Below are 23,693 nucleotides of genomic sequence, written 5' to 3'. Positions count from 1 at the left end.
AAAAGCCTGTCCTGCTTCCCCCACAACATCGGCAGATCCTCAGCTCTCCTGAAGCCAACAGGTATTATGCACCACTACACACCTGGTAGCGACACCATCTTCCATAGGGTGGGGGAAGAGGGGCTACACATGTTTATTTTAACTTGCCTTTTTAAGGAAGACAGAGGGGAAGAACAGAATACAGAATGTACTGCTCTAAACCTGACATTAAACATGTCTACCACTTTACGTTACTATAACAAAGTACTTTAGATCAGTTTTACATGTCCATCAGCAAGCAACATGATAAATGCTTATGTAGAGGAGAGTAAGCAATCTGTTATCTATCAATGTCTTCTTCACAACAGTTTCCTATCCTTTTTCCAGTGTCATCTTAATCCACAGGTCTGAGCTAGATTTAACCTTCTCTGCCAATGTAATCTGCATCAAATGCATCAAACATTTATAAAGTCAGGGAGGTAATCATTGTTTAGCTGCACTATGGAAGCAATCTGCTGTTACAGAACTGGCCTTAGGCACGATTATTGTGGGTTCAATGGCGCGTGCAATTTCACATGCTCTGCGCAAACAAACTGCAGCAGCCGTATCTGGCCAGCCATAGTGCGAGTGAACGCGGGCACGATGCAGAGCGACTGCGCGGCAAATTTTTCAAACTACAAATTATTTTCATTTTTTTTCGTGCGGTGGCCGCGTCACATGAGCGGTTCAGCCAATGAGAGCGAACCAGCCTGGTGACGCGTCGGCCTCACCTCCCCAATCTCTCCATCGCATTGCACCCATCGCTCGGGCGTCGCGCACACATGCCCCTACTACGATCGCACCGGATTTGTTCTATTTGCACTTTGCAGAATAAGAGCTTCAATCTGTCCGAATTTGTCCACAACATACTGTATCATCTAATGTTTTACTTTTTAACTACTGTAGCTCTGTCCCCTGGGACTACTGATTTCCTGGCCTTATAACACTGTGAGTCCCATTTAGTAAGTGGGCAGCGTTAGCAGCAGACTATTCTGGGTATGTTACATTGTTCAGTGTGCATGTTTAATAAAGTTCAGGATTCGCCTGTCATTGTAAGCGGGGTCTATGACAGTGTGTAGGCCGCTTACTAGCCACTCCCCAGGGAAGGAGGGGGTTGTTCCTGTATAGTATAGAGGAGGTGCTATTGGGAGTAGAACTTCTGGGATAGACTTCAGAGTCTGCAGACACAGGTTAGAGTCTCTCCTGCTAGAGGAGTAGGCTGAGGCCTTGCTCTACTAGGGGGAAGGGTACTAAGAAGATAATAGATAAGGCCTCAAGTCTGGGTACTATGTAATTGGACTTTATCCTATGTATCCTACTGTACAATAAACCCAGTTATAGCCTATCTGGAGATATGATTGACTTGACACAAGAAGAAGTGTCCATGAAGCCTCAGGATCCTCTTGGGCTGGAGGTGCTGTCACCTAAAGAGCCACGAGAGCCTTTCCTGATGTCCTCCCCACAACATCGTGGAGATCTCCTGCCTCCTGTTCACCACTCAGGTATGCACCACCAACCACAGAATACACCAGTAGCAACACCATCTCCCATAGGGTGGGGGAAAGAGGGCTACATTTGGAGGCACTGCTGAGATAGGCATCAGGACAGGCTTCTGTAGCAAGATGGACATTTGGTCATTTCATGTGTACTGTCTGGGGACTGGGATTTAGACTTTTGCAGCTCTGCACTGCCCTTTCCATGGGTAAAGTTGGGGCCAGGTCTCTGAGGCGACCCCAGGGACCCTGTGCACCCACTCAACAGAATGATGAAAAAAAGGAGGGGACAGCTCTCTGAGGCGTCACGGGGAGAGTGTTGCCCAAAATCTTAATACAAATGGACAGCTGGGGACAGGACTCAGAGGCGACACCAGGGAACCTGTGCACCCATTCATCAAAATGACGAAGAAGGTGCGGGCAGCTTTCTGATGCGTCGTCGGGGAGGTTGTTGCCTAACCATGCCACAATAAGAATGTTGGGCAGGACAGGTTCTTGAGGCGACACCAGGGAGCTTGTGCTCCCCTCCACAACGCATGCCAAAACAAGGTGGGGGCAGTCCCCTGAGGTGTCTCCAGGAAGGCTGCTGCTCACCGTTGCTACCAAAGGAAAGGTGGGGACTCTTCTCTGTGGCTACACCAGGGAAATGGTTGCCCAACCACCCATGTACTTTTCTAGGCAAGATGGCGGTTCCTGCTAAATCAGGAGACCAGTGCAGAAAGCTGCAAGCTAAAGTTGCAAGATCTTGCTGCAAACCTATGGATTTGGTGCGGAGCCTGACCGCGACCTTCTGGCTGAAGATCCGGGATTGTCACGAAAGCCAAGTCCCACCCTGTTCTATGAGTGGGCTATCTCAAAACCAGAGGAGGAGCTACGTGCGTATCCCTCTGCTGCCCTGTGCGAGTGTGGAGATCCAACTTCACTTGCACGTGGTAACCTTACAGTACAGACGTGTGTGTACCCGCTCCCTCTGCTAAGATCTTTGACAATGGAAGAAGAAAAGAGCGATCGCTTTGTTCTCCCTAGAGGGTTGATGCTGTTACCCAACGATGGGGAGAACGCTCTACGCCTAGTCTGCCCGCAGGGTGCGTGGGTGAGGCCTGCACTGGGATCCACTTGCCGGTCCTCAGAATGTGCTACACAGTACCTCCGTTTCCAGGACCCTGGAGCGGAGACATCTACTCATCTACCCACCAACCGAGGACTTTCTGAAGTTGCGGAATTCCTCCAGAGACTGGTGGAGGTGGTGTGACAGACCTATGAAGCCCCTAAGCTTGACAACTGGACCATGCTCCAGCACCTGGTGAGTCCCGACCTCAAACGTGGGATTCGCTGCTCGCTAAGTAATGACTCTGGGGCGGGGTCGCTGTGAGTGCTTGGAAATGAGGCTAGCTGTTCCTCCAGCCCTGTGGAAGAAGTTACCATTTTGGATGTACCTGCGCCAACCCTGGCCGGGGTGCAGCTAGGCGAGTCTCCTGCTGCTGTTTTAACCGCTCCATCTCCGATCCGCACCTAGGAAGAGGCGTGCCGTTGCCTGGAAAGACCAGGCCAAGCAAGGTCTGCAAACGCCCTTACCGTTCTACTCACCGCCAGAAAAATATACCACCTCTGGATTGGGGCGGTACTGGCCAGATGAGTGTGCGACCGTCAACGAGGGGTGGGACGTGACCTACACCGATCCCGAAGCTGCGACTTCTTCATCCATCACGAGTCCTGGCTCCTACATGGATATCTCGATGCCAGATGCCGACCTTCACAAGACCGATGTTCCTGGAGGGATGTCCCAGCTCCACCTATAGTGCCATGCCATTTGCGAGGCCCGTGATCGAGCCGAGGCCTACGTGACCCATACCTACGGAGAATGCCCGGATGCTGCGATACACGCTGAGGACCCTGCAATGGACGTGACTTGCTGCTGACCTTCCGGCTTCTACATCCGTCCCAGTTTCCATGGTGGTGAGTACCCCTCCGGGGGACCTATTCTTGCAGCACTGCCGAGTCCGGAAGCAGGGGTCGGAGCAGAGACGCTGTTCTTTGGAAACACAAGCCTGGGAGGACATTGCTCAATCCTCAGGAGCTGTTGCTCATACTCTGGGGCGTGGCCAGAAATTGGCCTTGTTACGGACAGCCTACCCGACTCCCACTCCGGCTGGGGTACGAAGTTCTGATTCCCCTGAGACACTGGACTTTGGAGCCCGGGATTTACTTTACTTTAAAAGTTGAAATAGATAATAATAGATAATACTAGAAAGAAATGATTGGATCTGAAAACAGAGCATAAAGAATCAGGCTCCTCCCATACATTGGAACGTGTAATTGAGACTTGAGGTAAACTAAACATGCTTTTGTCAAACAAAATAGAAAGGGATATTATGGTAATAGTCCAGACAGATTACTAGCACATAAACTTAAAGAACGTCAACAGAGAAACTTTATTCAATCTATATCCAATTTTAGAGGGCAGAAATCATATGAGGATAAATTCAAAAGAGATACTTTTCTTGACTTTTATCAAAAACTTTATACTAGTGAAAAAGTGAATTTGTCTCTTATATCTTCATTTCTGGAATCTATTTCCCTACCTCAGATTTCAGAGGAGGATAGGGAAATACTGGGGTATCCAATATCAGAAGAAGTCATTAAGGCCATTAAAACTTTAAAGATGCATAAAGTTCCAGGCCCAGATGGATATACTGCATCTTTTTATAAACATTTCTCTTTTCTTCTTACACCTCATCTAAATAATCTTTTTAATTCATTTCTAGTTTCTGAATAAGTTACTCCATCTATGATGGATGCTTCAATCTCTTTACTTCTTAAGTCAGATAAGGATCTGGAATTATGTTCCTCTTATAGGCCTATTGCTGCTTTACTTAATTGAGATGCTAAATTATTTACTAAAATATTAGCCATGAGACTTGAAAACTTGCTTCCCGATCTTATTAATAATGATCAATCTGGATTTATTTTAGGACGTCAAACTTTTGATAACATCCGTAAAAATCTAGATTTGATTCAGTATGCTAAAAACATAAGATTCCTTCAGTAGCTTTAGCTTTGGATGTAGAAAAAGCGTTTGACAGAGAAGATTGGTCCTACATGGAACAAGTATTATACAAATTTGGATTAGGTCCAACGTTATAAAATTCATATTAGCTAATAATAAAACTCCTCCTGCACAGGTTTTAGTTAATGGGTCGTTAACGGATAGATTTTTCATTTCTAGAGGGACAAGACAGGATTGTCCTCTTTCACCTCTTATTTTTGCTATGGTTATGGAACCATTAGCGCAAAAGAGGGAGGTTAATCTAATGACAGGTATTTAAATGGGCCCAGCACATTATAAAATGTCTATGTTTACAGATGACATCTTACTTGTTGTTTCAAATCCAGAACAGTCTTTGAATGAATGAATAGCAGTGCTTAATACATTTTATCTTGTTTCTGGATTGAATGCCCCCCCCCCTCCCCTTTACTTTCAGCCTACAGTTCAGTTCAAGACTTTAATCCTGGACCTTGGGAAAGCTGTTGGTGGGTCTGCCCCCAAGGAAGTCTGGTTAGCAACAGTCTTGTGTATTTATGAGAGTGGAGATTTGGAAAACCAGTGCTGGCCTCTAGGCTCATCGTGACATGGACCAAAGTTAATATTACTGCTATGGGTTAAAAACAAATGTACTGTTCATGAAGTAGCCAATTGTTATCCAAGGTTGGAGGTACTCATGAAAATAAATCTTATATCCAATAGCCATTCATTAAATAACCTTTATGATCATGTTGTAAAGATAATAATTGGAGGGACTGCACCTATAAGGCTATTTTTTGTTGTCTACTGATTGCGTCATGGTGTTCACAATGACTTCAAGAAGATACTAATCACAAGTTTAGAAGTTCCTTGATTTCAATTTGCTTTAAGCTGGCTTCATTGTGGTAAGATGTTTAGTTTTTTCTATCTAGAGTGTCCATTTAGAGTGTAGAACATTAGTGGTCTACAGAAAGAGAACACAGTTTGGCAGCTGGCCGACTGTGGCTACAGCTTCTTCAAATCCTTCAAAGTAAATCCTTCTTAAGAAGGGAGTAGTCCTTGACATTATAAGCTCTGTGAAAGAAATCAGTCTTCTTCTTGTCAGGCGCAAGACAAAGCAGAATGAAATTCATGCAGAGGCCTAAAGTGTACCTATTTGGGACTTGAAAAACACGTGAGCCTTGAACCCTTTGTAAGTGAAAGCTGAATGTCTCTATTGCAAACTTTCAATATTCTTTTAGTTGGAGCAGGGTAAGGAGCTTATAACACAAATGAGGACTGTTTTATGGCTATTTCACTGATTTCAGCACTTGGAGATTGCCATAGTTCAGCGTTTCCCAAATGGTGGGTCGCGACCCGGCACCGGGCCACGGCACCAAAATTGCCGGGTCGCAGCGAGGCTGGCCGTGCGGTGTCTCCCGTCCTCCCCGCTCAAATAAAAAAATGGCGGCGATTCCCCCCGCGGTCCCGCGCGCATGCGCAGGGCCCGCTCCCTTCCTCCCCCCCGCTCCTAACATGGGACGGAGGAGGAAGTACCAGCTCCTCTGCGGCCCACACGTTAATTGGGACGGAGGGGGAAGTACAAGCTCCTACTGCGGCCCGCTTCCCCCCGCGGCCAGCTTCCCAAGCTCACCTCCCATGGCACCCCCTCCGAGCCCATCTCCCATGCCCCCAAACACCCCTCCCGTCCCGGGCAGCAGGGGATATCGGGGGCAGCAGGGGATATCGGGGGCAGCAGGGGAAAGCGTCCGGCGGCAAGGTAAGTCACCCCACCCAGTCACTGTCACCCAGTGATTCTCTCCCACCCAGTCACTGTCTCCCACCCACCCAGTCACTGTCACCCACCCAGTCATTGCCTCCCACCCAAGTGTCCCTGCCCACCCATCCCACCCACCCAGTCCCTGGCCCCCTCCTCCCACCCACCCAGTCCCTGGCCCCCTCCACCCAACCACCCAGTCCCTGGCCCCCTCCACCCACCCACTCAGTCTTTGGCCCCCTTCACCCACCCAGTCCCCAAAGTCCCTGGCCCCCTCCTCCCACCCACCCACCCACCCAGTCCATGGCCCCCTCCAACCCAGTCCCTGGCCCCCTCATGCCCACCCAACCACCCACCCAGTCCCTGGCCCCCTCCAAACCCAGTCCCAGGCCCCCTCCTCCCACCCACCCACCCACCCAGTCCCTGGCCCCCTCCTCCCACCCACCCACCCACCCAGTCCCTGGCCCCCTCCTCCCAAATGTCCCTGGCCCCCTCCTCCCACCCACCCACTCACCCACCCAGTCCCTGGCACCCTCCTAAGTCCCTGGCCCCCTAATCCCAATGTCCCTGGCCCCCTCCTCCCACCCACCCACCCAGTCCCTGGCCCCCTCCTCCCACCCAAGCACCCACCCACCCAGTCCCTGGCCCCCTCCTCCCAAAGTCCATGGCCCCCTCCAATGTCCCTGGCCCCCTCCTCCCACCCACGCACCCAGTCTCTGGCCCCCTCCTAACAAGTGTACCTGGCCACCCAGTCCCTGGCCCCCTTCTCCCACCCACCCACCCAGTCCCTGGCCCCCTAGTCCCACCCAAGGGTCCCTGGCCCCCTCCTCCCAAATGTCCCTGGCCCCCTCCTCCCACCCACCCACTCACCCACCCAGTCCCTGGCACCCTCCTAAGTCCCTGGCCCCCTAATCCCACCCACCCACCCAGTCCCTGGCCCCCTCCTCCCAAAGTCCCTGGCCCCCTCCAATGTCCCTGGCCCCCTCCTCCCACCCACCGACCCAGTCTCTGGCCCCCTCCTAACACCCACCCACCTACCCAGTCCCTGGCCCCCTCCTAAGTCCCTGGTCCCCTTCTCCCTCCCAAGTCCCACCCACCCAGTCCCTGGCCCCCTCCTCCCACCCAGTCCCTGACCCCCTCCTCCCACCCACCCAGTCCCTGGCCCCCTCCAAACCACCCACCCACCCACCGAGTCCCTGGCCCCCTCCTCCCAAACACCCACCCACCCAGTCCCTGGCCCCCTCCTCCCAAAGTCCTTGGCCCCCTCCTACCAAGTGTCCCTGGCCCCCTCCTCCCAACCACCCACCCACCCAGTCCCTGGCCCCCTCCTCCCAAGTCCCTGGCCCCCTCCTCCCACCCACCCACCCAGTCCCTGGCCCCCTCCACCCACCCACCCAGTCCCTGGCCCCTCCTCCCATAGTCCCTGGCCCCCTCCGACCCCAGTCCCTGGCCCCCTCCAACCCAGTCCTTGGCCACCTCCTCCCACCAACCCACCCACCCAGTCCCTGGCCCCCTCCTAAAATAGTCCCTGGCCCCCTCCTCCCATAGTCCCTGGCCCCCTCCTCCCAAAACCCAGTCCCTTGCCCCCTCCTCCTGCCCACCCACCCAGTCCCTGGCCCCCTCCTCCCATAGTCCCTGGCCCCCTCCTCCCAAAACCCAGTCCCTGGCCCCCTCCTCCCAAAAGTCCCTGGCCCCCTCCTACCACCCACCCACCCAGTCCCTGGCCCCTCCTACCCAGTCCCTGGCCCCCTCCAAGTCCCTGGCCCCCTCCTAGGGTCCCTGGCCCCCTCCTCCCTGGCTCCCTCCTCCCTCCCACCCAGTCCCTGGCCCCCTCCTGAGGTCCCTGGCCCCCTCCTCCCACCCACCCACCCAGTCCCTGGCCTCCTCCTCCCACCCACCCAGTCCCTGGCCCCCTCCAAAGTCCCTGGCCCCCTCCAATGTCCCTGGCCCCCTCTGTCTGTGTGTAGTAGTGTCTGTATCAGTGTGTGTGTGTGTGTGTAGCAGTGTCTCTGTGTGGCTGCGTGTGTGTCAGTGGCTACGTGTGTGTATCAGTGCGTGTCTGTCAGTGGCTGCGTGTCTGTCAGTGGCTGCGTGTCTGTCAGTGGCTGCGTGTCTGTCAGTGGCTGCGTGTGTGTGTGTGTATCAGTGGCTGTGTGTGTTTGTGTGTGTGTGTGTGTGTATTAATGGCTGTGTGTGTGTGTCTGTGCAGGCCCTATAGGCCAGTATAGGCGATAACATTTTTAGTGGGTCACGAAGGAGAAGTTCAAAAATAACCGGGTCACAGAGAAAAAAGTTTGGGAAACCCTGCTATAGTTAATGGATTGCACCACAAAGCAGCTCTTTTCTGTAAGAGGGACATTTCTTGCAACAGGTCCTTGACCCTAATAATGAATGTTTGGCTTCATATGGAATGAACCAAAAACTGTTGGCATTCACAAGGTCTTTCTGTGAAAAAAATATCAATTGATAAATAAAAAGATCAACATTTTCTGTCCACTCTTGGACCTTTGTCTTGACGAAGGTACAAGAGTGGACAGAAACGTTGATATTTTTATTTAATCAATTGATATTTTTCTTCGAATAAAGACCTTGGGGAGCCAACATTTTTTGATTGATTTCATATACGGATCCCCCCTGCACTTCGCTGGTGATGCACCCATGCCAGCGTATACCACAGTAGCATGAGTGCTTCTATCCTATGACATGGATTGACATCAGTCATTGAAAGTGTATTGGAAATATTATTGTTTACGTGTAACATTTGTAAGCATCTGGAGAATTATAAAGATATATCCGAGTCTTTTACAGCTGCAGTTCAGTCAATATCCTGCATGTGTGTTTTTTTTAATAAATCAGTTCTGTAGTAAGAAAAAATACTTTTAGCATTTTCTGTTTTTAAAAAAACAACTTTGAAAGACCAATTTTCTTGTATTCTATTTTAACAGCCATTTGCTAAGGCACTGTCCCTTCATGTCCTGTCACAAGCCCTGGCACACCCCTTTGTCAGCCCTGCCCTCCCTCTAGCACATGTCAGTGCAGGAGTGCTCATGAATATTCATGAGCTTCCACTGAGAGAAAGAAGCAGAAGAAAAACAGATCCCTTCACTAATGATGTCACCAAATTTTGCCAATCAATACATGGAGAACGTATTGACCTGCAGCTATACAGTTCTTTAGGTAATTAGAGATTGCACACATGAAACTATTGAAGTAAAAAAATACATTTAAAAAAAAAAAAAAAAAGACTGAACTGCAGCTTTAAAAACTCATGAAAAAAATTCCAAAGAGAAAGAACATTTTACCTGTAATTACGGTCAACCCTCATAGCCTTTAATTAAAAGGAAAAAAAAGCAAAAAGGTACATTTTCTGAGATACACCAATTATGGAAATGTGAGGATTTAATAATGTATCTGATATTAAGCCTAATTCTGTTCAGATTTTTTTTTCAACAGAGCCAAAAATATATCTGTTTTTATTCAAAATTGAACTCATATTAAGAAAAGTAAAATAGAAAATGTTGCCTCAGTACTAAAGTACATTACTTCACTGTTGAGCATCCGAAGGCTGTTTGCCACGGTAAATAATGAGCAATATTTAAATTACCCATTTTGTTTGCCGACAATAAGAAACCCCCCTGTGCTCTTCCTATCGTTCACGATGTGGTTGTGATATTTTTCCTTGAACAGGATTCTAATTTTATTAAGAATTACAAGCAGGCTCCTTTCTTCTATAATTTGGAAGGCAGCTCGATATTGTTACTACTTTGTACCAGGCACAGTAGAGTCAGCCAGAGATTTGTATAAATCAGTCATTGATCTGGATTAGCAGAATCCACCCCTTCCTTTCATAGAACTAATTAAGACACGAGGTGGCAGTGAGCCACTTGAAGACCCAAGCAGGACTTGGAAACGCCTCTTGCATAACAGCTAATAATAGCTGTTTTTTAATAATTGAGTTGCATGTTTTCCGTTATTGTAGCCAGAAACCTCAATTTGGAGGAGCGACTCTGCATATTTGGTCCAGTTTTTCTTTAAGTATTGTCGTGGCTTTTATTTTTTTATATCAATGACAAGTTTCAATGTCAAATGTTCCACTAATATACATTGATATCAAATAATTTTGGAAGAACCTTTACAAATAGCTGCTATTACAATTCTATTTAACAGCTTCTTTATAACTTGATTTGGGACTTGTCCTGTCAGATACACCCCCTATTTAACATGCTAGGGAGTGGGGTAATGCACCCTTAACAATGCTGTAACTTCTGTTAAAGAGAAAGCATTGTTAACGTTGCATTGCACCATTTCCTACAAAATTAAAAGATTAATAGGTAGAACATAAGTATGGGAAGATACAGAAGAACATAGGATACAGCAGATATGGACCACTTGGACCGCCTAGTCTGCTTGCCTATAGCAGATATGCATCACTTGACCCACCTAGTCTGCTAGTTTATGGCAGATAGCAACCACTTGGTCCACCTAGTCTATGGCAGATATGAACCACTTGTCCCACCCACCTAGTCTGCTAGTCTATGGCAGATATCAACCACTTGGCCTACCTAGTCTGCTAGTCTACGGCAGATAGGAACCACTTGGCCAATCTAGTCTGCTAGTCTATGGCAGATAGGAACCACTTGGCCAACCTAGTCTGCTAGTCTATGGCAGATAGGAACCACTTGGCCAACCTAGTCTGCTAGTCTATGGCAGATAGGAACCACTTGGCCAACCTAGTCTGCTAGTCTATGGCAGATAGGAACCACTTGGCCCACCTAGTCTGCTAGTCTACGGCAGACTGGAACCACTTGGCCCACCTAGTCTGCTAGTCTACGGCAGACTGGAACCACTTGGCCCACCTAGTCTGCTAGTCTACGGCAGACTGGAACCACTTAGCCAACCTAGACTGACTGTTGTAAAATCACAGACATTATTTGTTTTTTGGCTATCTTTCATATTTGGGACAGCTATAAGTCTTTCCCAAGCATATTTTAATTCCTTTACTGTATTAGCCTATTTCACCCCTGTTGAGAAGCTATTCCACAAATCCAGCACCCTTTTCATGAAGCCTGGCTCCCAGCCCCCATCCTCAGAGCATTACCTTATGTTGTAGCATTTCTCTTTCTCTGACATGTGTGTCCCTTGTGTACTGTGTTGAAACCATTTATATTCTGGAAAGTATTACATTCCCTTCTCTCCTTAAAGCTGTACACACTGAGGTCCTTTCATCTTTCCAATAATTTTATTTTTTTTAGAATATAAGTCACGCTCCATTTTTTTAAAACACTTCTTTGCATAATCTCTCATTTATTTCTATCCTGAAGGTATGAGCTCCAGTATGAACACAGTACTGTGAGTGAGGTCTTAGAACTATCTTACTGTGTAACATGATATCACTATTCCTGACTTTCTGCAGCTCATACCTCTCCCTTTACAACCTAGCATCCTGCTGCCTCTGCATTACTGCGTTACATTTCTTGCCTACTTTCAAATCAGCTGAAATAATGAATCACAGGTCCCTTTGCTCTATAGTAGTTTTCATTATGGTGCCATTAATCCTGGATTTTCGTGACCAAAGTGAGTGATTTAGCACTTCTTGGCATTAAGATTGTAGATGCCGCCCTCTTAAACATTCCTCCACTCTACCCAAATCATTAATAATTGAATCAAAGATTTACTAGAAGTGAGATAAGCAACATTTACAGATCCACTTTAATCTATCACCTTAATCACCAAGTCAAACAAAAATGAATTAGGTTTGTTTGACATGAGCTCCCTTCAGCCAAAAAGAAAATTGGTTGGTGCAGCATGCTCTCAATTACGCCCAACTTTGTGGAGACTTTGGTGGGGCTGTAGGGGAATTTCCTGAAGTGGATCCCATGTACTGTATTGAGCATGAAAAATAGAACAACAGGAGGCTACTGAAAGTTGAAATATTGAGGATTTATTGTGTTAAATAGTGATCCAATGCATTTCCGTCCCAGTTGGGACCGAAACGCGTCGGATCATCATGTACCACAATAAAGCCTCCTTTTTTTTCTAATTTTCGTTTGAGTGCCTGCTGCTCATCTATTTTTCCGCCCCAGTAAATCCATGCTGTCTTGGATGTTGTTGGTTGCTGAACGTTATATATTTAACAAGGTTGCTTAACTTAATATATTTGACAATTCTTTCTTTAAGCAATGTTACCATTCATTTCCCCACTACTGACAGAGTGGCTCAATGGCCTGTAGTTACCTGCCTCTTTTCGCATTTCCGCTTTTATGAAGTGGGACTATGTTTATACTTCTCCAGTCCTCTGAAACTACTTCTGTAAATAGTGACTGGTTAAATTTACCTTGCCATTTAGTGATCTACAGCCACTACGGAGTATATTGAATTACCCCCTTAGTTTTGAAAGTTCCATTAGGAACTTCTCCTTGTAAAAGGACTTGTGTCCACCTCTTTTCCAACTATATGGAGCACAGCTGTATTTGTATTGCCCATAGGGGGAGTGTGTGAGAGAGAGAGGGGGTGAGTGTGTGAGAGAGAGGGCGGAGTGTAAGAGAGAGAGAGAGGGGGGGATGTAAGAGAGAGAGAGAGGGGGAGTGCAAGGGAGGGCGCAAGTGTAAGAGAGTGATTGGGGCAGTGTAAAAGAGAGAGCGAGGGGGAGGAGTGTAAGAGAGAGAGAGAGAGATTGGGAGGAGTGTGTGAGAGAGAGGGGGAGTGTAAGAGAAAGGTAGTAGTGTAAGACAATGAGAGAGGGGGTAGTGTTAGAGAGAGAGAAGTGTAGAGATAAGGGGGAGTGTAAAAGAGGGGAAGAGTTTAAAAGAGAGAGATAGAGGGGGTATTGTAAGAGAGAGAGTGCGAGAGGGAGGGAGTGCAAGAGAAAGAGAGAGTGGGGTGTGTAAGAGAGAGAGAGGGGGGAATGTGAGAGAGATAGAGGGGGATTGTAAGAGAGAGAGGGGGGAATGTGAGAGAGATAGAGGGGGATTGTAAGAGAGAGAGATGGGAGGAGTGTGTGTGAGAGAGAGAAAGAGAGAGGTGGGGAGTGTAAGAGAGAGAGAGAGGGGGAGTATGAGAGAGAGATGGAAGAGAAAAAGAGAAATGGGGGGTGTGAGAGAGAGAGAGAGAGAGAGAGAGAGAGAGAGAGATAAAGAGAGAGAGAGATGGGGGTCAGGAATGAGAGAGAGAGGGAGGTTAGGTATGAGAGAGAGATTGGGGTGTACTGTAAGAAAGAGATGGGGGGAGTGTAAGAGAGAAAGAGAGGGGGGCAGTGTAGGAAAGAGAGAGAGGGAGTGTAAGAGGGAAGATGTACTGGGGGGAAGAGAGAGATGGACGAGGGGGAAGAGAGATGGGGGAAGGGGAAGAAAGTTGCGGTTCCCCAGAATTTCACAATATAATTCTAGAGTTACTTAACCAGAAAAAGGTTAAACCCACTGCGCTAAGTGATTATGTAAGAGGGGCTGGGGTGTAACGTGGCTGTGATTAGGTGGCCATTCTGTACCCCTCTTACATTTATTTAATTTTATTCTTTTTAGTCAAAGTTACATTTTCAATATTAACAAACAAATCAATCAATGTTCTTTTAAAGCAGCAAAACAAGTGAAATCTTATGTTTTTTTAACTAAATTAGTTCTGTAGTATTAGATAATACTTATTGTTTAAAAAAAAGTATTATTCAACTCTTAATGCCATTGTTAATGAGTTTTAACGCATCTTTTGATTACTACATAGGCTTTATCCCACCTCCCAGCAGTGCAAGATTTTTGCAACACTTTCCTGTCCGTGATCATTTGTTGCCAAATTTCCCAGCAGTTTGAGCTGCATACTGTAACAATAGATAATGTTACCTAAATTAATACAAGGATACCTTGTAGCTGCTGAGTTACACTGACTGAAGCAGCCATAATGTTAGGCACACAATCAGAATTTTGACAGATTTATAACAGGAGCAGCAAACGATGCCTGCTATGGGGGGGGTGTAGTATTGCTGCTTTAATAAGTAATCTGCTATTAAATACAGTACAATGTAAACCATATTACTTAACCCTATTGCCCCCATCTTAGTAAGTTCCTCCCTCAGTGTCCATTCTCTGTACTTTTAGTTAGTAACAGTCTTGCAGCTTCCATCCTTGTCTCTGCCTATATAAATATGCCTCTGTGCACAGGCCTCGCTGTCCCTCTCTTGTACATCCTTAATAGATAGTTGTACTGGTTTGGCCCTTTCCCTCCTCATCACCCATCTTTTATGTATATATTGTAATTACACAGTCTCCTTCCCGCTGCTCTCTCGCTCTGTCCGGGTTTTACGATCAAATGACCATCTCCCCATTCAAATTAATTTTCTGCTGTCAACTGCCCTAGAAAGGGGTGATCTGGCACACAATCAATGAAGCACTATAATGTCACCTGCCGGTGCCCACGGATCAAGGGGGGTCGTCCTACCAGGTCCCCAACTGGTATCAGGGTAAAGAGAGTAGTCCAGGCACACGGTCTTATCACAAAGAAGAAAACGTAATCCAGCATAAATCAGGCTCTCACCTTGACAAAGGCTGCCTGTGTGCAGCCGAAACGTTGGATTTAGGCTGGATTCAATTTTCTTCTTTGTGATAAGACCGTGTGCCTGGACTACTCTCTCTACGCCAACTGTCCTAGAACCCAGCACTGGCGGCTCCGCTGCAGGTCCCAAATGCAGCTGCTCAGCTCTTGCAAAGCTGATTTCAATTTCAGCATCTTGGAAGGGTGTCAGTTTGACCCATTAACATTTCCTCCACCATTAACCTGGAGACATACAGCATAGGCTACTTTGAGTGCTACCTGAATCCTTTCACTGCCAAGGGCCCCTACGGCTGGTTCGAGGTTAATCAGTCAGCCAGACTTCCTGTCCCCGGAGCTGCGGGATGAAAAGCAATACGATTTGGCTCCAGGGACAGTAAAAGCTGCGGCTGCCTGCAGGAGGTCTTCTTCTGAATGGGACATTAAGTCTGCCTTCATCTGTAGTAGAGCAATAGACAAAGGACTTTGCAGGCACCACAAGCAGAAGCAATGAGTACTTACATGAAGTATGTGGGATACACTCCTTCGAAGTACCAGCAGTGTTTTTTGGCCTCTGTGCACTGAAACAGATGAATGAATACATATAAGTTATCAATCAGTCATAAGGCAGCACTAAGGTAATATAAAATACCCCTAAGAAATCAAGCAGCAGGGAGTGCTGCGTTAAAGTGAGACCTTTACTTATTTGCTTCCTGTGAATAAAGGAATAACGATGGACTCGTAATTATACAAAAAAGCAATGAAAAAAGGGGACCATTAACAAATTGTTTAATTTTATGTTTATTGCACTTATATTATAAATGAAAGTATTCTAGTGTCTCTTTTGTTAAAAAAAATATACAGTACGTCCATATTGTGAAAAAGGAGAAAAGTGCAAATATATAGTTACTTACACAATTTTCTAATCTAAACAACCTTCTCATCTAAAAATCACATAAACATAATATTCATTAGATAAATAAACTAAACTAAACTTTCCCCCATCAACGCTGCCTTCACGAGTTCAACCACAAGTTGAAATTCAAAGGTTCTTTGGAAAAAGTTCATAGGCGCCAAGTTTTAGGAGAAAGGAAAACATAATGTCATTTGTTTAGCAATGTACACCTCCCCGCATGGTGTGTATTGCACTTACACCAAGTTTTCTTTAAACAAGCGTGTCTCCCATCAAGGCTATGAAAGTCTGGAACAGATCTCTGTAGCGGATCTCCTTGGCGATCTTTGTAGGATTCACCTCTCAGAAAGAAATAGGGGCAAACATAATGTGTACCTCCTATTATAGATTTACTTAAACAGGTTGGTAATGCACTTGCATCAATATCAATAAAAATAAGCCTTTCAGCAATTGACAGGAAGCACTCAGTGTGATGTTCTCTGGAACCCCTGAAGAAGCCATTTGGTGAAACGCATAGGGTGAGAGTGCCTAACAGCATCTGACGGATTAATGACGGATCCGTGAAGGAACTGACAATCCGGGTCTCCAGACCTTCCATCCGTGTCCTCGACGACGTCAATCGCGAGGGAGGAGTTAGAGGGAGCCATGCGGAGGAGGTCGGCATCCAGAGGACATCTCTTTCTGGCAACTGCTGAAAGGCTTATTTTTATTTACCAACCTGCTAAAGTCAAATCTATAACAGAAGGTACTCACTAGGTCTGCCCTTATTTATTTCTGACGTGAATCCTACAAAGATCCCTGAAGAGGAGGAGATCCATCATAGAGATACTTTCATGCTCTTGATGGGAGACACGCATGTTTAAAGAATACTTGAGTGCAATACTCACCACGTGGGGAGGTTTACATTGGTAAACCAATTACACTATGCTTTTCTTTTCTTTTTCCTAAAACTTTGTGACTAGGAACTTTTTCCAAACATATACATACACATGGTTAGAAACAGGTGGATGCATAATTAACGATAAGTACAAGTCAAGGGAAGTTACTTTATTGTTAACTTTGTTTTACTCTGGGACTGACCATACTAAATAAAAGGGAAACAGTCTTTAAAAAAAAGAGAGGATTAAGTAAAGATTAAAAAAAACCTCCAAGCAATACGTAGATTGTAAACTACATAGTTACATAGTAGATGAGGTTAAAAAAAGACATACGTCCATCAAGTTCAACCTATTCTAAATGTAGACGACAGATACTTTTTCCTATATCCGTACTTACAGTATATTGATTTAGAGGAAGGCAAACAAAAAACCCCAGTGACATATCATCCAATGTTATCTCATAAGGGAAAATAAATTCCTTCCTGACTCAAAATATTCTCAATCGGGTTACTCCCCGGAGCAACATCCTTCCCATGTTACTTATTTGGTATATCCCTGTATACCTTTCCTTTCTAAAAAGATGTCCAAGCTCTTTAGGACAGGGTGTCCTTTTTGCCTTATGTTGCCATTTACATGTTGCACTTCTTCCCATTGTTTGTACCTTCTATTGTAACGTTGTAACGCGCTGCGTCCAGTGTTGGTGATATATAAATCAAATTACAAGTAGGCTTGCCATGAAAACATGAATGAAAACTTTGAACATTGTAAAATATACTCTATATAAAAAAAAATACCTATACTTCTCTGATTTGTACTCAAATGTGTCAATAACCCATTTTTTAAGCTATTAAACATCTCACTGACTTTGGTCACTGGAGGTAAAAGCTCCTTTAGGTGAAGAAATTTATTTATGTACACTTTTATTTATATAGCATCACATATACACAATTACAATGCAAGGTAAATAATGGACAAACAATGGGGGTAAGCGTGGCAGGCAAGTGACAACATAAGTGAGGCCCTGGCCCAAAAGTAATAATCTGCGTCACAGGGACCAGAAAACACTGTTTGTAAGCACTTTGGAGCAGTATTTGTGCTGGTAAAATTCACTGCAATACTTTATAAGAAACGTTTATTTTATTCAATCGTTTTTGGACTAAAATCTTAAGAGGTTTTTTAGAATGTCATAAACTCGGAAACCAATATAAAAATTGCGAAAGAAGATCATGGTTTCCCTCCGATATAATCATTTTACCCTCATTTTAATAATAGGTCCGATGCTCTGATGCACCATTACATTCAGTGGCGGACTTAACTTTTTGCCGCCTGTAGGCCCTGGGGCGGCACTCCTCCTCCGCGTGGCAGTGTCGTTACTTCACGGCGGCATGTGATGCCGCGTTGTCATGTGGCATAATTTGATGCCGGGGCCGCCATGACAAAGCGACGCTAAAGGAGGGAGGTCGCTCTGGAGAAGGTAAGAGCCACGCACACACACACACAAATTGCCTCCCCCCCAAAAAATTGCCGCTCTAGGCCAAAGCCTAGTTAGGCTATTGGGAAATCCGCCCCTGATTACAATATCATTCTGCTGCTTTTTAACTTGTATGCACGGATATATTGTTTTATTTATATAGTGCCAGCTGTATCTACACTGGCGACACACTTTATTCGAGCTCGGCTAGTCCCACGAATTCGGGTATACCCGGGTGTATTGAGGTTTGTGACTGTTTTCTGCCCGAGTGCATTGCGTTATTTTCCAGGCAGGGATTGAAACATTTTATTCCCGCTGGCTGCAATACTGCACAGTATATATATATATATACTGCATTACAATTCATGAATTTATGCCATCTGGTAGACACGCGAAGCATTGCAGCCTATTAAATCCTAATCATTATCATTTAACAGATCAGCCGCCCGTCAGCCAGGCATGAACCCAGGCTGGGAAGGCAAACGCAACGGGGCTTGTCAGAGGTGAGGAGCGGCGCATTCCAGGTATCTGCCAGGTACATACTGGGTATTTGCTCGAATAAAGTGTGTCGGTGCAGTATAAGAAGTAGATAAGAGCAGCCAAGTAAATCATATAAGGCAAAAGGAGACCCTGTCCTGAAGAGCATACAATCTAAGTGTTATAGAGGGAGACTTACAGACATGGTAGGAGTAAAAGGGCATGTATTGTAAGTGCAAGTCAGCAAGGTCAAGTGTGTCGGGCGACAGTAGTATAGGCGTAGATAATTTAATGAAATGCTTCTTTAAAGAGGTGAAAGAGAAGGTGATTGACGAACATTGAGTGGGCGTGAGTTCTATAGGAAGAAATGAGATAAAAAGATTGAAGACGTAAGCGGGCTGTAAAGGTAAAAGGTAAAAAGATGAGACATCCCTGGGTCAGGCGTAAGAGGTGAGTAGGGATGTAGAGAGAGATCAGAGTTGTTGTATATGGAAGTGCAATGTAGTGTAGAACTTTAAAGGAAAGGAGCAGATTGTAGGGTGAGACGTGTGAGGCAGGGTTGCCAGGTAAACAAATGTTGCAGTAGTCAATATGGGAGAGAACGAGGGCATGCATTAGTGTTTAATAGTTGAGGGACAGAGGCAGGTGTATGTCTTTGCAATGTTGTGAAGGACTGAAGGTATAAGGTCAGGTAAAGATAAATATAGTTGTGTGTCATCAGCATAGAATAGATAGCTGAAGCCAAAGGAGTTAATGAGGTTACCCAGTGAGAGTGTGTATAGAAAAGTAGGGGACCTTGAGGTACATCACCAGAAAGATCCATAGAGGAAGAGTTAGAAAAAGAGACACTGAAGGAACAGTGAGAGAGGTAGGATGAAAACCAGGAGAGGGCAGTGTCACGGATGCCAATAGAGTGAAGAATGTGCAAGAGAAGAGGGTGTTCAACAGTACCAAAATACAGGAGAGGTCAAGAAGAATTAAAATTGAGTATTGTATTTGAGATTTGGCAATATGGCAGTCTTTAGCTACTTTAGTAAGTGCAATTTGAGTTGAGTAAGCTGTGCAGATGTCCCACTGGAAAGGGTCCAGCAGGTTATTGGAGTTGAGAAAATAAGTATTTGTAAAAAGACAAGAAGTTCCTGAAATTTTGAGGCAAAGGGCAAGAGAAAGGGCATCAGAGGTGAAACTACAGTACTGCAAAACCCTGAAATTTCGGGGGGCCCAAAAGCATAGGGGACATCTGGCTTGTGCTGGAAGTTGAGCCCCAGGCAGCAGTTGGGCTTCTGTTTACTTCCGGCCCTCACAAAAATCTCCCCCCCCCCACCCTCCACCAGTGAACCCATGTCCCAGTCAGCACCAGAAGTTGGGTACAACTACTGCATCCACCTACGTGACCCCAGCTTCCCACTGACGAGTGACAGGAGGCATCGCCCCCGTTCCACATTGTCCTTAAGGCAAGAGGGGGAGGGGGGGAATTGAGTGAAAGATGGTGATTGGGTTTGAGAAGGGGAGGGTGATTGAGTATGACTGGAGGAGAAACTGAATGTAAAAGGAGGGGGAAATTGAGTGTGAAAAGGAGTAGGATTGAGTTAGAGAGATGGGGAAGTGGGATTGAGTTAGAGAGGAGAGGGGAGAATGAGATGAGAGGGGGGAATTGATTGTGAGAGGGAGTGAGATTGAATTGATTGTGAGAGGTGGGTGGTCAGTGAGTTAGACGGGAGGGGGAGCATGATTATTAGCGAGAAGGGTGAGAGTTAGAGTTGAAGGGGTATACTGAGAGAGTTAAAGGGAAGGCTGGGAGAGTGGAGAAGGGGGGAAAGAGGGGAAAGGGGGTGCCTTGAATTTTTTTTGCTGGGGGGGGGGGGGCAAAAATTATAGTTACACCACTACAGGGAATTAGTTTGTGGATTACGTATAGTAGGGTCAAGTGTATTATTCTTAACAGTTGGTCAGGCAATAGTAAAGAGAGATGGAAAGGAGCCATAGAGATGAGGTAACCTGCACACCTTCCCCCCCAAATTCCCCCTTGCTAATTAGGAAGAAGAGGTATGGAAGGGGCCTGGGATAATGCAATGTCTACCTGGGTTTTTCGCACATCACTATGTGCACATACTGTACACCAGAGAGGTCCCTGTTCTCTCAGCACTTGGTAGCAACTCATTTCGAAGCACTCCCAGGACATGGAATGCATAAGATCTTTTAACAAGCAACTCCCACGCTACTGGATCCTAATTAGATGCTGTGCAGTGGATGATATAATGAGCTGCAGCCATGACAAAGAGAAAATAGAGTTCAGCTGTGTTAAGTGTTATTATTTCTGAAGACAGACAATAAGCAGAGTGGCTGTGAGAAGCTTATTTTCCCATCGTGACTCAGATTCATCTCGGTTACCAAGAGCTTGCTACGTAGGACACTGCAGTGGGGAGTTTTTCCACAGCTCTGTGCGCTTCTGGGAGTTTCCTACGTCACTGTTAACTACTTTTCTCCTGCAGGCCGGAGTTTCTTGATTTTCTCTTCTTCTATGGGCTTTTAACCCTCTTTAGACTTCCATCAGTGAAATGGGCCAAGAATCAAAAAGGCCCGCAACAATTGATTTCTCTTTGCAATAGCCAATTAAAGGGGCAAAGCCTCCTAGAACCAAAGTGTACCCAAGGCATCATTATTTGCACCAGACGGATAAGGGTATTCTTTTACCCCTTGGTAGCAACTCATTTCCAAGGACGTGAAATATATTAGATATTTAACCCCTGCAGTGCCCTGATGACATTCAATGCATGTCCACAAAAGCGCCACTTGCTCGTTTTTTTATATTTAGGGGCTGTACATGATCAGCATTTCACCCCACATACTACAGTGAAGGGGCGGGCCTGCTCCTCCCTGTCATATCCAGGGACAGGCCAGAACAGAAGCCAGATCACCTGATTGCTCCAAAGAGCGGTCAGATGATGCAAAAGTACCGGAGGAACCGTGGCCACGGAGGTGGCACGACCCTCCGGCACTGAAGGGGTTAGGTATTTCGAAATCATTTTGTTACGTTATTACTCTATGTAAACACTGTGAGCTCAGACTTGGGAGGAGTTTGATTTCCTCTGCCACTCCATTTTGTGTGATGTCACTGTGTTCAGCGAGTGTTTGTGCAGCCAGAGTTCCTCCCTCTCCACTTCCCCTCTTAACTTTATTGGTTCTCTGATGAGCTCAGGGTGGGATAAGGGTAAAGAAAACACTTGATTATCTAATTCATAGGCCGTTCAGAAAACATTATTTTTTTTATTAATTTCCATGAAAACAAAGGGCACCCACAGCCGTCCTAGCTCTTCCCCACTTCCCTAGCGGAGGTAGATGTATAGTCACACTCACTCCTCCCCGCAGGGAAGAGCACATGGGTAGGCCCCAATCTCAGGCTCCCAGTCGTGTGACCTTCCTTCCTCAGAGGGAAGGAACAACTTCCCAATTTAGGGCGGTCCTACCCCTAAGTACAGCCAGAAGGCGGGCATGCCGTTGTCCCAGCTACAACAGGATGTGCCACCCTCTGCTGTCACTCAACTACTGGCAACCTATGAATACCAGGGTTTACTGCCAGCCCATTGGGTAGAATAGTAGCCAGGGGATACCCTGCTACAGTTGGATAAATGCTAAAATGGCGTTACTGGAGCCAGTAATCTTACTTGGCGGCACAGAGACCAGCACTACTTTGTTTATGTACAATTCCAATTAGCATGTAAAGAAAAGGGGGTTTATATTAGAAATCCCGTTCTATTTTTACGCTATATACATACATTCTAATATACAGAAGGTCTCAGCACTTTCAAAACAGCGGTTCCGCTCAAAAATGAGGTTACACATAAAAAACTTGTTATTCAAGCATAGTAAAAGGGTGACACCAGTAACCATCGAGAGGCGGCCTTAGAGAAGCCCGTCCGGTTACTTGTGTCACACTCAACTGTTATTCAAGCATTGTTTCAAATTTGTACCCTCATTCCCCAATTGCAATCTGCAAAAACCTGCAGGCGTCATTGGAATTTTTCGGGACACTGCTGATGGGCTTTTAGTTTTCAGTACATCTGGTGCTGGCTGTCACTTGGTCACAGGCCATGCTACTGGTGTCTTCCTTCTGGCATTGGCCTTTCTGAAGTAGTGACAGTGGCCAAAAGACAAAGAGCATATATCTGGTCAATGTATCACTGAGGAGCTCCTGCAAACCAGCCATTGCAGAGAGATTGTTGTAGGAAATGGTTGAGAGAGAGGAAATGGGAGAGAGTGCATACAGTAAGAAAAGTGTGGAGGAAGGGAAATAGAGAAATATGAAATGGGATGGAGAGGAAGCAGAGAGGTAATTGGTCTCCTGGGGGAAAGACAAAATGGAGAGAGAGCAGCAGGAGAGAGGAGATAAGCTGGTGCAATGGTGACAGTGAGAGAAAGAATGAGGTGCAGAAAAGATATCTAAAGAGGGAAGTGGATACAGACATCCCAGGGGCGAGCAATGCCTCTATTTGGCTATGATAGGAATAAGTGAGTTCTCCTGTGACAGACGGCACTCGGGGGGGGGGGGGGAGGGTGTATAGAGACGGGCCTAGCTAAAGGACGATTGGGTCGGGAAGTTAAGGGAAAATTTCTATACGTCAAAGCCTGCAAAGGCATAAGAGGCTGCAGAGGTCTCCCGCACCAGAACCAAAAGAAAGAGGGAGAAGTGTAGAGATGTGCCTAGCATGATGTTGGATTGAAGATCCACAGTGACCCCCCCCCCCCCCATACCCCTCTTCCCCAGTGTGTCTTTCCCCCCCTGTGCACGTTGGATGTGTGAATGGTGTTTGCGTCTTGTCATTTCAGACAGATATGGACAAGTTACAGAGCGTATGGAGTGTTTTATAATTTGAGCAAAAATGTCTGTATCTTTTGAAAATTCAATAAAATATAAAGTTGAAAAAAAAATAAAGAGGGAAGTGGAGAGAGACAGAAGAGGGAAAAGCAGAGAGAGAGAGAGAGAGAGATGTTAATGTGGTGTAAGGTAGAGAGAGGGAATACAGGGAAGGGCAGGGAGAGGGGGAAAGGTAAAACATTGTGTGCATTATTCTTTTATTAATAGAATTTATGAATTAGGATGAGCTATGGTGGGTAAAGAAGTGACAAAAAACCTTCAACATACAGTGTACA

General features: G+C 46.0%; 1 protein-coding gene across 2 annotated transcripts in view; it reads right to left on the bottom strand.

Moving 5' to 3' along the window:
• The window catches only part of VOPP1 (VOPP1 WW domain binding protein), a 191,299-nt gene that overhangs the window by 18,909 nt on the left and 148,697 nt on the right, over positions 1-23,693 (bottom strand). For both annotated transcript variants that reach the window (XM_075586570.1, XM_075586571.1), the window contains exon 2: positions 15,326-15,384. In XM_075586570.1, coding sequence (XP_075442685.1) covers positions 15,326-15,384 — 59 coding nt within the window. The remainder of the gene's footprint in view (positions 1-15,325; positions 15,385-23,693) is intronic.

The sequence above is a fragment of the Ascaphus truei genome, chromosome 2 (assembly GCF_040206685.1).
Source record: "Ascaphus truei isolate aAscTru1 chromosome 2, aAscTru1.hap1, whole genome shotgun sequence".
In the NCBI taxonomy this organism is placed as follows: domain Eukaryota; kingdom Metazoa; phylum Chordata; class Amphibia; order Anura; family Ascaphidae; genus Ascaphus; species Ascaphus truei.
Note: the sequence above shows the minus strand (reverse complement) of the source record. Positions and strands in the feature narration are given on the sequence as shown.